The sequence below is a fragment of the Panthera tigris genome, chromosome B1, assembly GCF_018350195.1.
Source record: "Panthera tigris isolate Pti1 chromosome B1, P.tigris_Pti1_mat1.1, whole genome shotgun sequence".
Classification (NCBI taxonomy): domain Eukaryota; kingdom Metazoa; phylum Chordata; class Mammalia; order Carnivora; family Felidae; genus Panthera; species Panthera tigris.
The window spans coordinates 144,573,208-144,588,612 of record NC_056663.1 but is presented as its reverse complement, the minus strand read 5'-3'; the positions used below and the strand labels follow the sequence as shown (position 1 = coordinate 144,588,612).

General features: G+C 39.0%; 1 protein-coding gene across 2 annotated transcripts in view; it reads left to right on the top strand.

Moving 5' to 3' along the window:
- MTHFD2L (methylenetetrahydrofolate dehydrogenase (NADP+ dependent) 2 like) overlaps positions 1–15,405 on the top strand; it is a 145,433-nt gene that overhangs the window by 41,780 nt on the left and 88,248 nt on the right. For both annotated transcript variants that reach the window (XM_042984385.1, XM_042984382.1), the window contains 2 exons: positions 6,683–6,835; positions 8,030–8,137. In XM_042984385.1, coding sequence (XP_042840319.1) covers positions 6,683–6,835; positions 8,030–8,137 — 261 coding nt within the window. The remainder of the gene's footprint in view (positions 1–6,682; positions 6,836–8,029; positions 8,138–15,405) is intronic.

The window sequence follows — 15,405 nt, the reverse complement described above, 5'->3', positions numbered from 1 at the left end:
TCTTCAGAACAGTACCAGGCACATGGTGGATGCACAGTAAATATTTACTGAATGAATAAATGAGTGAATTTTCAAGGGCCTTATATTTATGTTCAGAGTGTGGACTTGAACCTATGAGCATAAAGCTTTGCCTGAAATTTCTAATTTTTCAAGTCCTAAAAGGAAAACATCAACGAAAAACAAACATGAATTTTTGACTTCAAATTTATATTTGAAGATATAAAATGCCAGATACATAACAATGTAGATGTAAAGATACTGACAAATAAAGATTTTAATGATTTTAATTGGTTTTTCATTTTTCATATATATATAATGTTTATTTATTTTGAGAGAGACAGAGAGACGTGCAAGTGGGGGAAGGGCAGAGAGAGAGGGAGAGAGAATCCTAAGCAGGCTGTCAGCGCAGAGCCCAACGCAGGGCTCAGACTCACAAACCGTGAGTTCATGACCTGAGCCGAGATCAAGAGTCAGACTGAGCTACCCAGGCGCCCCTCATTATATTTTTAAAGGATGGATGTCAGAGGTTGCAGAAGAATCCTTATGGTAGCATGTTCTAATTGTTCCTAGTTGTCCACTGGTTTGGTTTAGTCTCTTCATCTGTAAATCAGGGCTAATAGTCATGTATTCAACAAGTATTGAGTCCCTCCTCTTCCGGGTACTGTTCTTTGTGCTAGGAATACAGTAGAAAAAAAAAAAAAAGAAAGACAAAACTTTCTGTCCTTGTGGAGTAGCAGGAGAAACAGACAATAAAAAGTAAACATAATAAATATGCATCCATATATATTAGAAGTTAATGTGCTATGAGGAAAAAAAAAGTAGAGCATGGTAAAGAGGATCAAGATGTTGGGGGACAGGTGGGATGTTTGTTGTTTCAACATTTTATTATGAAAAATTTTCAAACATACGGAAGGGTTGAAAGAATGGCACATGCACACCCAGATGGTCCCAACCTAGATTCCGTAACCGTTAACATGTTGCTATTTTGCTTTGTCACATGTCTATCCATTTATTCATTCATCACTCCATCTTGTTTTTGAAACATTTACAGGTAGGAACACACACGTATCCTAAAACTTCATGGTGCATATCATTCACTGCAGATCAATATTTGTTTTTATGTGAAATTTATATTGCCTTGAAGCACACACATCATAAGTGTACTATTTTGTAAGTTTAAAAAAAAATGTGAATTCTCTTGTAACTTAAACCCCTATCAGAATATAGAATGTTTTTTATCACTGGAGAGAGTTTTCTCCGATTCCTTCCCAGTCAACCCTGTCCTTACCTTCATATTCACCCTCGGGGATCCACTGGTCTGTGTTTTTCACATGCATATTGCCCATGTGAATACCTTCCTTTGTAAAATGCCTGTTTATATATTTCGCTCACTTTTAAAAACTGAGTTATTTATCTTTTCATGATTTAGTTTTGAGAGTTCTTTATGTACCTGGATACGAGTTCTTTGTCAGGGATGTATTTTGCAGATATTTTCCCCCAGCCTTTGGCTTGGTATTTATTTTGTTAATGTTGTGTTTTAAGAGGCATAACATTTTAATTTTTCTGAAGCCTAATTGATCAGTTTTTTTTTTCTTTTGTACTTTATGCTTTTGTATTCTAAGAAAAACTTTGCCTGTACCTGGCACACAAATTAAAGTTTTCACCCAGAAACTATTCGGTTTTGGCTTCTATGTTTAGATCTATAATCCATTTGTAATTAATTTTTCTGTATGGTATTGAAGTAGGGATTGTGGTTCACTTTTTCCCCTCATGCAGCTAACAAGTTGTTCAAGTAGCTTTTATTGAAAAGTTTGTACTTTCTCCATTGAATTGCTTTGGCATCTTTGTAAAAAATCATATGACTATATAAATGTGAATCTGAAGCTGGGCTCTTTATTCTGTTCCGTTGATGTATTTGTCTGTCCCTACACCAGTGCCACACTGTCCTGACCACTGTAGCTTTGTAGCAAGTCTTGAAGTCAGGGATCGTAAGTCCCCTAACTTCATTCACTTTCAAGATTGCTTTGGATATTCCTGTGCATAGTCATATGGACTCAAGCAGCAGTCAACCTTTACCACAAGTTCTCGTAGAGTTATGATTGAGATTACGTGGAACGTAGGGATCAATTTGGAAGAACTGACAGCTTACCACTAGTGAGTTTTCCAGTCCGTGAACACAACATACCTTCCGCTTATTTAGGTCATCTGTCAACAGTGTTTCATAGTTCTCATGATAGGTGTCACCCTCAAATTTTAAAAATTTACTCCTAAGTAGGGTATGATTTGTAAACTACTGTAAGCAGTATTTTTGAAATTTCATGTTCAAACAGTTGCTGCTTGTATACAGAAATACCGTTGATTTTTTGGTATCAATTTTGACTTTGCACTCTCTGGCCTTGCTAAATCCACTTTATTAGTCTTTGTGTTTTGTTGTATTGTAAATTCTTTAAGATATTCTACATAAATAACCGTGCCATCTGTGACTAGCACATTTTAATTCTTCTTTTCTAATCTTAGGCCTCTTTTTTCTTTTCCTTATATTATTACACTTGCCAGGATCTCCTATAAAACACTGGAAAGAAGTGGTGGGAGTGGACACCCTCGTGTTCTTGTCTTGGGGAGGGGAGGGGGATCCAATATTTCATTATTAAGCGTAATATTTGCTGTAAGGTTTTGTGTTGTTTTTTTTTTTAACGTTTATTTATTTTTGAGACAGAGAGAGACAGAGCATGAGCAGGGGAGGGTCAGAGAGAGAGGGAGACACAGAATCTGAAACAGGCTCCAGGCTCCGAGCTGTCAGCACAGAGCCCGACGCGGGGCTCGAACTCACGGACCGTGAGATCATGACCTGAGCCGAAGTCGGCCGCTTAACCGACTGAGCCACCCAGGCGCCCCGGTTTTGTGTTTTTATAAATGCCTATCACACTGAGGACTTTAAGCTTTTTGTTTTGCCTTTGCTGAACCACAGCTGCAATTTGTGTTTAGTTCTCTTAGCCTTGGATGGGCTTCTTGGAGTTTTTCCTCCTGTTTTTATTGTGCAGGAGTCAGAGATTTGAGCAGAATTTATAGATACATTTTGAGTCTCCACTCTGTGGCTTTCTCCTCTTCTGGTTATATCCCTTCAATTTTAAGCTGCTCTGGTAGCCACAAACTTTGTGCTTTGATTCCTTAAGCAGGTAAGACTGCAGATTATTATCCAAATTCTAGCTGTCCTTTGAATTCTTTGAGTGGCGTTCCTTTCTTTCAGAGGCCCACTCTCCTCCAAATCTGCCTGCTTCTGGTGACTCTCCAGGGTTTTCCAGATGGCTCATTTTAAATAGTAGTTGTTTAAAAAAGTTTTATTGAGGTATCATTGGTATGTAACATTCTATGAGTTTCAGGTATATAACACAATGCTTCGATATGTGTACGTATTGCAAAATGATCACCACAGTAAGTCTGGTTAACGTCTGTCACCATACGTAGTTACAAAATATTTTTTCATGTCATGAGAACTTGCAAGATCTATTCTCTTGGCAACTTTCAAATATGAAATACAATATTATTAACTATGGTGATCGTGCTGTATATTACACCAGCAAGGTACAGTGCACGATGGTGTACATTACAACTATAGATCATTGTTTTTTTACATGTGTTTTCCAGTGTTTACAGTTATTGTCTGTGAGAAGTTTGGTCCAAGATAAACAACTTCACCATCCTCAGAAGCGGAGCCTTCTTTAAATAATGTGGTCAGAATAGTCCTTACATATAACATAGAATTTATGGAAAGATTTGAAAGAAGGGGGGGTTTTGGCCAAAGTGACTGTTTGTTTTGAAGCCTCCAGGCAGACAGAAGAACTATAATCAATGTGGGAAATGCCTGATATATTTGGAGAATAGCAAGAAATGCAGAGTGACACCAAAAGAATAAGACAAGGGAAGAGTAACCAGTATAAGATCAGACAGACAACCAGAGTTTTGGAGCAGTACACATCATGCGGGGTCTTGGAGCAGTACACATCATGCGGGACTCCTGTGATACGATGTGCATTTCAGAAGTGTAATCATGTTGCTATTCTGTGACTAGATTGTATGCATGCAAATGTAGAAGCAGGGAATTAATCGGGACGCTGTCATAAGAATTCACAGGCGAATTAATGGCCACTCAAACCAGACTAGTATCAGTGGACACGGCGAGACTAATGAGGTGCTAGATACATTATAAAGGAGTATTCAACAGATTTTCCAATGGAGTGGATGTTGACTGTGAGTCAAAATGACTCCAGACTTTTTTGGCAAGCAGTTCAGAAGGATGGAATTGCCATCAACTGAGTGGAGAAAGCTATGGGTGAATTGGTTTAATAAGACGAGGTCTGTGCCCTTTAAGGCTCACACTCATAAGCCAGAGAGATAATTAATAACTAACGTTATCAACTAACTGAAATAATGTGCTAAGTACTCTTTCTTTTAAGTCTATTTCTTTCATTTGAGAGAGACAGCACTTGTAAGCAGGGGAGGGGCAGAGAGAAAGGGAGGGAGAGAATCCCAAGCAGGCTTCTCACTGTCAGTGCAGAGCCTGATGTGGATGGGGCTCTATCTCATGAACCATGAGATCATTACCCGAGCCAAAATCAGGAGTGGGGCACTTAACTGACCAAGCCACCCAGGCGCCCCATGCAGTAAGTACTGTTTATAGCAGCTTTGTGGGAGAGCAGAGGAGGAAAATGTGTCATTTCAATTTGTGATGAAGGAACAGGTGGCAATCGATCAATGTGTTGTTAGGAATGACTAGGGTGGGAAAGAACAGGGAGGAAGGAATTAGTTATGGAAAGGTCATCATGCATTTTACGAACAATAGCACAAAAATGCAAAAGTTAATGCTAAGGGCTTGGGAATGGGACACTGCTTAGTGTGAGTAGAGAAGAAGAAGTCATAATGGTGGTTGGGAAAGAGATGGAGTGCTTGGAGAGGAGGCTGTAGGAAGAAGATATAACCAGGTTGAGGAAGGGATTATTTACTATGCTAATGAGCTTACACTTAGCCAACAGGCATTGAGGCAGTGGAAGGAGGTATTTTTAAATAGTCATGTAAAAATCCTTGGATGGAAAGTAAACCAATAATTTGTTCTTTTTTTTTTTTTTCTTGTTCATTGTCCAAAGGCAATTAAATGCTAAATACATATAAACCCATACACATATATGGACACACATACATACAACCCAGCACACAGTGTTGTTGTTCTATAGACTGGTCTCTCAAGGCAGTCCCTGAGCTGTTCTATTGTAATGTTATGGTTATAATTTGAGGACTTTTTTTTTTTTCCTGGCATGATTTAATTACCTCATGTTGTAAATAGAGGTGAAACACAGAGTGAATAATACCAGCTTTCCTATTCATTTGGGTAGGATTTTAAGTGGCTAGTTATTTGCATATATTCTATGGGTCAAAAATGTTTTACAACCATTGTGAAAAAATTGATGCTATTGAATCTCATGATTGTTTCTTCAAGTCATGGCTCCAAGGGAGAAACTTTAGGGGACTTTAAGTAGCAGCAGTCAGTCAAAAACATGAAATCTATTTCCCTTACTCCTATAAGGAAAGAAAGTATTGGTTGTAAAATACCTGATGCTTTTCTACATATGTTTAGGCACATATTAGTTAACTTAGGAATAGTGTGTATTTGGAGGCCTAGAAGAAACAGTGCGTTCCTTGGGATACGTTAAGGTTATCAAATGTCTTGATTAGAATGGATGTGGGGTCCCTTCTGATTTTAATTTTTTTAAATAATGTTTTAATGTTTATTTATTTTTGAGAGACAGAGAGGGATACAGAGAGAGAGGAAGTGGCAGAAAAAAAATGGAGACACAGAATCCAAAGCAGGCTCTAGGCAGTGAGTTGTCAGCACAGAGCCCTATGCGGGGCTTGAACCCAAGAGCTGTGAGATCATGACCTGAGCGGACGTCAGATTCTTAACTGACTGAGCTACCCAGGAGCCCCTGATTTTAATATTTACTGTTACTACTTACTTTTCAAAATGAGATGATGATTACCGTCTCCTATCTCTTTTGCTTGGTTTATTACTCTTACTATGTTATTTTCCTTCCAAATGGAAAACCAAAATGGTATTTTGGATATCAGTGTGCTAGTTCTTTAGAGAAAGGAGGTGTGTGTGTGTGTGTGTGTGTGTGTGTGTGTGTGTGTGTGTGTGATTTGTTTTTTATTATGTCATTTGGGAGGAACTTAGGCATTCATGATGTTATGATTATTTTAGCACCAACAAGTCCTTTTAATCTATAATGCTAGAAATATTTAATAGAGGACTATTGTATAAGTGTCTTATATGGGGAAAACATAGATTTAAACCATACGTAGGTAAATTTATTGAGGCAAAGACTTAGGGCCTGTTTCCAGATCTCATTGGTATTGTTTCAAAATAAAACTTGTGAAATACCAGTTTTTTCCCCTTCACCAGGCCAGCCACTTCTGGCCCTGTAATCGCATACACTCTTATGATTGGTTAATTATAACCACCAGTCAAAAGCATTTTGGCTTACTGTTTTGGTGGAAAGAAAAAGGAATCGAGTAATAATTTTACACCTTTCCTGATACTGAATCATAATATAGGTCTTCAGATTTCATTTTCCAGACCTCCAAATAACTGACCATTTTAAAATTAAGACCGATTTTATTTGCTTTTCAGACCACGTGGATGAGCGAACAGTATGCAATGGAATTGCCCCTGAAAAAGATGTAGATGGATTTCATATTATCAATATTGGAAGACTGTGCCTTGACCAGAATTCTCTCATACCGGCCACTGCCAGTGCTGTTTGGGAAATAATCAAAAGAACAGGTTGGTAATTTGTGGTCTGCAGGATGGGGGTGCTAAATTCCAAACTGAACACGTGTACATTGCCTTGCTGGAAACATCTCCATCCTACTGAGTAAAAGAAAATGATCAGCTATAAAACTTCGGTGTACAGAAACTTATCAAGTGACAAAAGTAAAAAAAAAAAAAACAACTCTAAAATAAATAAAATGAGAGATATGTGCCAGGTTGTAGGTAACTGTTGTTGCCCCTTTTGGGCATGAATTTTTCAACTAGTAGGTTTGTCTCCCTACTTTTAAATTGTAAACTTAATGTATTTTGGTATACACTTTCCAAAATGAGTTCTGTTTGTCCTTACTTTTAGAAACAAAATTTGATGAACATATATGAGCCATCTCTAATGCCCTACGTTTTTACTATAGACATTTGCATTTGAATTTGGGCTCTAAATACAGTGATACTCTCTTGGGCCCTTGAGGTGTATAGAGATATTTACCGCTATGTTAAGCAAGGCCAAATTGCCCTTATGTTTGTAATTGCCCCACCTCCATCGCTGTCCCTTCCATTTCTGACAGCATCTTCTCCTTTCTAACCTACTATTTAACCTGAAAATTTCCAAGAGAAAGTGGATCCTAGAACCTCCCTCTTAGGACATTAGTACTTGTGAAAACTTTAATTCTAACTTCTTCATTGTACTTATGAAGAAACCATACCCAAGGAGGTAGAGTGCATTGTATCTGCAGGTTGTATCTTTCATCCTTTCCGGGTCCCTGAAAGTTCAGCAGCTCTCTATGGGGTAAAGTGCATGAACTTTGTAAAAAATATGCTTTTTCCCACCTCATTTTGTTCCAGATTCACTGAAAGTCTGATTGCCAGTTAAGCTTGCCATTGTTGTACTTTGCTTACTTCATAATTAGTAGTTAATATAGAGTAAGTCTTTGCATGTCTAAATCTTCACGTGAATCTCTGTGTTTAAAAGTAATTTAATGGCAACTTGAAAATGTAGTTTTTTAATGAGGGCAATTACAGAGGAAGTGACAAATCCGAGAAGCATAAAAAGAATATTTATAAATAATGAATGTGGGCGCATTATAGACAAGCCACAAAGTAATTCAAATTTAATTAGAAGTTTTTAAAGAATGTTTCAGTTGGCTGTTCACATGTTTAATTTGCTTCTTGTTGTTGATTCTTCATTTAAATCAAACTCTGTGTTTTAAGGGATTGAAACATTTGGGAAAAATGTGGTTGTAGCTGGAAGATCCAAGAATGTAGGGATGCCCATTGCCATGCTTTTACACACTGATGGAGAGCACGAACGGCCAGGAGGTAGGTAGGACCTTGGAGATTCCGTGTATTCTTATAATTTTCTTCATTCTTAAAATCATCAAGTAAGGATGTTTGAAAATGTGATTTGGCATATTTGTGGGTTTATGCAGATAAAATCTCCCCTTATTCTTCATCCAGTGACATGAGCACCTTGAAAGTGAACAAAAGAATTGCTAGACATATATGGCCCCTTTGTTCCTATTACTACTATTATTTTGGCCTTATATACTTTCTTTAAATAATTGATAATATAAACATTAAGAAAAGTGGAAAGCCACTAAATACATAACAATCACATGCTGATAGCCTTCTGCTGCCTCACACGTGTGCGTGCACACACACACACACACACACACACACACACACAGTCTGCATCTTTAGGGTTCAGTGTACAAATATATAGATTATTTCTCATTGTTAACCTTGGTGAATTCCACTTTCTTGACCTTAAATTTTTAAAGATTTCTTTTAGGATCTTTGTTGTCATAAGGCCTATGAAATAATTTTTTAAGCCACAATGCCCTATGGAAAAAGAAGCCCAGTGATATTGTATCATTTATCTAAAATGATGATTGATGAGACTTTTGAATATTACTTTTCCTTCCTGGGCCTAAGCATTTAAATATCGCCACAAATCAAAATGGGTATCGGGATCATAGTAAATTAGGGCCTGATAATGACTCCAGGTAAGTTTAAAACCCTTGGTTTCAAGAAACTCTTGGAAAGGCCAAATCTATAGTGTGAACATCATTTTTGTGGTGAACGCCTACAATTCTAGTGTTACTATTCACTTGTAACTTAATTTGCTAGTGCTTATCCATCTGTCTCTTAGGTATAATAAAGATATTGATTCATATTGGCCTTTATGCAATTGTTTCTATGTTAAACAAGGTAAACCAACCAGAAGTTTTTACCTAGGTATACCGTTTTTGTTGGAAAATTTTGAGTCTGTGTCGGTACATGGAGTTTTTTTCTTCCTTTTCACCACTTTATTTTCCAATCTCATCAATAACATAACAATCAGCGTTATGTTTTTCCACGACTCGTATGGTACTTTCTAATAAACTGTCTTATTTCGTTCTCAGTAATTTTGGCATATATTAATAGTATTTGCATTTTGCAGCTAACAGAAATGAGCTTTAGAGACTTCAGGTGACCTGCCCAAGGCCACTCAAGTAGTAGTGAATCCGGAGCAGGGAGCTGGGAGCTGGGTGCTGACCGGGTTTGAGAGGATGTACTTGGGAGTCAGATCCCTCTCCTGCCATATGCTCTGTATCCTTGGACGAGACATTTAATCCATGCAAGTCTCCACTTTTCACATCTGTAAAGTGCAAATAATATTAATATCTCTTTCACTGGGTTATTGTGAATTTTAGATGAGGTAAGAATGGAAAGCTCTAATTACATTGCCTGACACAATAAGTTAAGTAAGAGCTTGCTTGGTCCATGTGGACTGTGGCTATTACTATTATTTCCATTATGTGCTTAATTTAATAATCTGTGACCATACTAACTATAGAGTTTAGAGTAATATGATCCAAGGTTAATGTATTTTTCACCTTCATTTGAAATTTTATCGTATTTTTCTGGTGGGATTTATGTTTGCCTTTTGTTTTTGGATCAAATCTAGTCTTTGTTGTACTAATCTGTATAAACATAGAATTTATAAAGTCTATAAAGTATTTGATTAGAAATATGACATCATAATACTCCAAATCATATAGTTCATTGCATTTTTTCTCTTAGATATCAATATATTATGTGCTGCTTTCTGGATAAATTTCCATTTTGAATTACTTATTTGTCTATAAAATTAAGTCTATGAAAATCAATTTATCCCTTCTTTATGCAATTTTAAATTGGACATCAGTATGTCCTAGTACATACTAACTTCATAAATATTTTATACTTTGTGTTTTAAAATATTCTCACTGGAATGCATGTTAAAAATTGAATAAAAGTGGAATTGGTTATAATACCGGTTACTTACAAGCCAGGTAGTTAAATTTATATTTCTCATAGCAGCACCTAGGTGCCGTTATAATTACAGTATCCAAAAAGTAATAAATTGTATTAAAAATGATGTTGGGCAGTTTGCAACATGGGTGTTGTTTAATCTCATGCATATTTAATAGGAGTATGGTGACATATATGATTAATATAATGAATTGTTGAGAGCTGCTTACTGAAGATTTGGAGTCTGTGGGAAAGTTAATATTTCAAACGTCCCTGTCTGTTAGAGCAGTAATTATGTGCGGTGACTACAAGTGCATTGTTAGCTAATGGAGATAATGAAGGGGGATTAACTCGGCAAATTCATATCTATAGAGCTGTTCTGATGACACTCACAGTGTTGAGCATTCAGCTCACACTGTATTTCTTTGCCAGAAGAGATTCAGAACCCTAATGATTCATTTGTGTCTTAAAGCCAACGATAATTGTCCTGGAAGAAAAATGGCCATACTGTAATTTAACTTGATTAATATGTGTCTACTCTTGGCTAGCTTTCAGTCTTGATCATGTGGGACATAAATCCCAGCTGTTTGGTGAGAAAAAACTTCTTTTAATTCCTCAACGGCTTGGAATATTTAGATGGAGAATGGCTTGGAATATTTAGACGGAGAATGCGCTACAATCTTGGGGTAAGGGGTAGTGTTGATGCTCAACACAGCAGGATGCTGCAGGGACATTACCTTCTGCTGAGGACATGTTATCACAGAGGACATGGCATCTGAGGTGCTCTGTAGTTTATAGAGAGTGGGTGAGAGATGGTTCCTGTCCTTCAGGATCTTATAGTCTTGGTACTAATAGGGGGCGTAGATACAGAGGTGCATGATACACAAGTTGTTTTAAATTGTAAATATTCAATGGCACAAAATAAGATTTGGCATCTCTAAGCAAACATTCCATTTGCTTAGGAAAGCCTATGGTTAATTGAAGGGGCATAAAGATACTGACAATGGACAATCTCTTCTCAGGAACTCCACTACTTATAAGGATGCTTAAGTGCCATTGCGACCGCCTGTAGGTCACTGCATGTTCTTTTAACTTCTTTGTGCGTAGTAACCTACCCCGTTTCACCTTCTTTCAGAATGAAAACTGATTACCATTGGTCTCAACCCAGCGTCTTGATTTTTAGCTTTATGGTGAGGAAGTGAGAGAGTTCTTCAGTTTTGCTAAAACAGAAACTCCTTCAAGATAACAAAGCACCCTAGTGACCAGGTGTTAAGATGATTAACTTGTCGCCAAAAGAATGCAGAACTGGATTTTATTTCAACATTTTTTAGGGTAAATTTCTTTCTGCATATTTTCAATTCTTATGTAGGGCATCTCATCCAAACAGATCCCCCCAAATGCCCACAGCATGGGCTCACATGCTTCTCCTTTAACTGAAAGGTTGTGGTGTCACTTCAGTGCCTGCATTGGTGCAGGGACCTTTTCAAAGAGCATATTGAAAGAAATCAGCCCTGCTTAGAGTCCTGTGGGCCCAGAGATCTTCTTGATTTCATTCAGGCAATACGCATTCAGTTCTCAATTCTCTGTGAAACGCTGTGGGGAACAGTGGTAGAAAAGACTTAGTTCTCTGGTTTCTGGAAGATGACAGTTTGCATCCTTAGGGCTCCTCTTCCGAAAGAAAACTGTGTTTTCTCAAAGCACTGCTTCCGCATTGGTGTTCAGTGTTTGAATTCACGCCGTCCTTGTGCTGCAACTTTCCGTGCCTCGGGTATAATTGTCATGCAAGGCGCCTCCTACCTGAGTAGAAAACCACAAGACCTTTTGCCAAGAGAATGCCCTTCCTTTGGGAAGATTGGCTGTTGTTGTGAGAATGAACATTTTTGCCAGAATGGGAGCGTTATCTCTCACCTACAGGAGTGCTTTCAGGCGGTAATACAGGAGTGGATGTTCCAGGCGGTGCAGCCGGAACATACTATGAGTGGTATGCGTCATTAAGCTCAGTCCAGTGCCAGGTTGGGCCAGGCACTCCCGGGTTTCAAAGAGAAGAGCCAAACAGGAACGCCTAGGAATGCAGGAGTCATACAAAGGATCACACCGCACAGAGTGAGACTCTAAGTCTTGTCAGCAGCAGAGTAGAGCAAGGTGCTCCCTATCTCCGTGGAATGAACCATTGTCAAACTGGGGCAGGGAGAATGGCAGGCATTTCGGTCTCTGATCCTCCGGTCCCACTACCCCTGAGTTAGAAACACCCATGGTAAGCTATTGGAGATATACTATGTCTTGTGTTGCCTCTGTGTTGTTTAGGCTTGACTGAATTCCAGCATTGTGCTTGCACAGTGGAAAGCCATAGAAAAAAAGATGCTTCTTCTAGTCTCCTTTCCTTCTTTTTTAAAAAAGTTTGTTTATTTTTGGAGAGAGAGAGAAACAGAGAGAGTGAGAGTGAGGGGTGAGGGGCAGAGAGAGGGGGCGGGGCGAGAGGATCCCAAGCAGGCCACATTGTCAGCCCAGAGGTTGATGTGGGGCTCAGTCTTATGAACCGTGAAATCATGACCTGAGCCGAAATGAGGAGTCGACGCCTCATCCACTGAGCCACCCAGGTAACCCCTAGTCTCCTTTTCTAAGCTGGATAATGAGAGTACTGTTTCATTTTTAATATCTCCTTAACTCAGCCAGCTCTTATATGGAAAGCACTGTATTTGGAAAATATCATGTGTTCTTTTTTTGTTTTGTTTTGTTTTAGCGTTTATTTATATTTGAGAGACAGAGGGAGACAGAGCATGAGCAGGGGAGGGGCACAGAGAGAGAGACACACACAGAGAATCCAAAGTAGGCTCGGGCTCTGTGCTGTCAGTGCAGAGCCCTACGTGGGGCTCAAACTCACGCTTAACTGACTGAGCCACCCAGGCGCGCCTGGAAAATATCATGTATTCTTATAGCGGACAGTTGGGACAGTTACACTCTTGCAACTAACATTAAACATTATTTAAAATGTAAAGTGGCATCCCAAACTTTCTCTTTCCCTTTCATTTTCTCTCTTTCCCCATGACTTCAGAGTACGAGACATTTGTTTTATTGCCAGAACAAAGCGTCCCTTTTCTAGTGTCTGTAAGCCTGATTGTTCAGTCACTCGTAAGGCTATTGTGGTCTGTTCCACACTGCCTGTCGAGCCACTCCTCCTGTTGGTGTCTTCCTGGCACCTGATGCTGAAGTTCCAGAGAACTACATGCTGGTCCCCAAACATGCCATCTCTTCCATGCCTCCTTGCCCTCATATCGCCTGTTCCCTCTGCAGGGAACGCTGTTTGCCACCACTCACCTGCTTTCCCGCCCCCGCCCCCCCCGCGCCACCTTACAAGGTGCAGCCCAAATATTCTGACTGTATGCATGTTGTATATGCTGCCATCACAATACTATTCCTCTTGCATGTTGATCGTCTACTTATTCTCCTTTCCTACACACGCATAGTAAACATGAACTTCTTTTTTGTTTGAAGTTTATTTTATTATTTTTTTTTGAGAGAGAGAATGAGAGAGAGAGAGAGAGACCACGTGCAAGAAGAGGAGGGGCAGAGAGAGAGAGAGAGAGAGAGAGAGAGAGAGAAAGACGATCCCAAGCAGCCTCTGCATTGTCCGCACGGAGCCCGACCTGGAGCTCCATCTCACAAACTGTGAGATCATGACCTGCGTTGAAATCACGAGTCAGACGCTAACGCACTGAACCACCCGGGTGGCCTGGGAAACATGAACTTCTTAATGACAAATATTTGTCTCTGGCTTTTTGTAGCTCTGAAATTTAGCACAGGGCTTGGCATATAATAAGGCAACTGGGCAGTCCACCAAGAAAAGTTTATTTAGTGTTTCCTGTGTGTCAAGTACTGTGCTAATATTGTAGACAATAAAATTACAGGCTAGGAATTTAAAATAAAACCTTGTTGTTTACTGAAAAAGAAAATCCCTGTATATTGGGAAGGAAGAGGTAGGAGAGAGAAGTGGATAGGTGCTTACCACACCTGAATTCCTTCATATTTTAAAATTACAGGAGTTTAGGGGTGCCTGGGTGGCTCAGTCGGTTAAGCGTCCAACTTCGGCTCAGGTCATGATCTCACAGTTCCTAGGTTCAAGCCCCAGATCAGGCTCTGTGCCGACAGCTCAGAGCCTGGAGCCCGCTTCCGATTCTGTGTCTCCCTCTCTCTCTGCCCCTCCCCCATTTACACTCTGTCTCACTCTTTCTCTCAAAAATGAATAAGCATTAAAAAAAACAATAAAAAAATAAAAAATAAAATTAGAGGAGTTTATATGAAAATATAATTTAAGACGCTCTTCCCCCCCAAGAATCAGATCATAGCCGGAAGAGTCAGGGGAAAGAGAGAGATCTCCTGTCACTGGAAGGGAGGAGAGGATATTGCTGACAGCATTAATTGAAAGAGGTCACAGTGTTTTTCCAGGGAAAACATTTAGGATGTATCATTTTCTTTAGACCAACTTTCCCCCTGCCTCAGGCTAACTGACAGATACTGCCTTTTCTTACAGAGGAGCTGGTTTCTTTATTACTAAGTGTGGGGAATAAGAAGGCGATTAGACCAGCTCTTGATCTGTCCTTTTGAACTTACCATCTGGTAAGAAAGACAACCATGAAACAGTTAGGTATGATGACTAATCACTATAATTGTGCAAAGTGCTGCAAAAGAGAGGTAGAGCTTTCTATAATGAAAAATTTGGCTGTAAGAAGGAGTGAATGATTTCTAATTATATTTCTAATTGTGTGAATTCGATACCCTTTTATTGTCTACCCTCCTGTTACGATTCTTCCCTTCAGACCAAAAAAATCCCACCTAAGAGGCAAAACCAAAAATATCTTCTACTTGAAATTATTAAAAATTTCTAAAATGTGGAAGAAAAAACTTCATTCTCTTCAAAATAAATAATTCATACCATGAATATAAATGATGCTTTGGTGATTAAAAAAAAATAAAGTCAGGGGCACCTGGGTGGCTCAGTCGGTTAAGCATCCGACTTCAGCTCAGGTCACAATCTCACGGTCTGTGAGTTCGAGCCCCGCGTCGGGCTCTGGGCTGACGGCTCAGAGCCTGGAGCCTGCTTCCGATTCTGTGTCTCCCTCTCTCTCTGCCCCTCCCCCGTTCATGCTCTGTCTCTCTCTGTCTCAAAAATAAATAAACGTTAAAAAAAAATAAAATAAAATAAAAAAATAAAGTCAATGCCAAGAGTCTCGTACAAAGGTACTAAATATCCTTAAAAGAGTGTCAGCTCTATTCTGTTTGATCAGTAAATATCTCTGAAGTTTCCCCAATTTTTT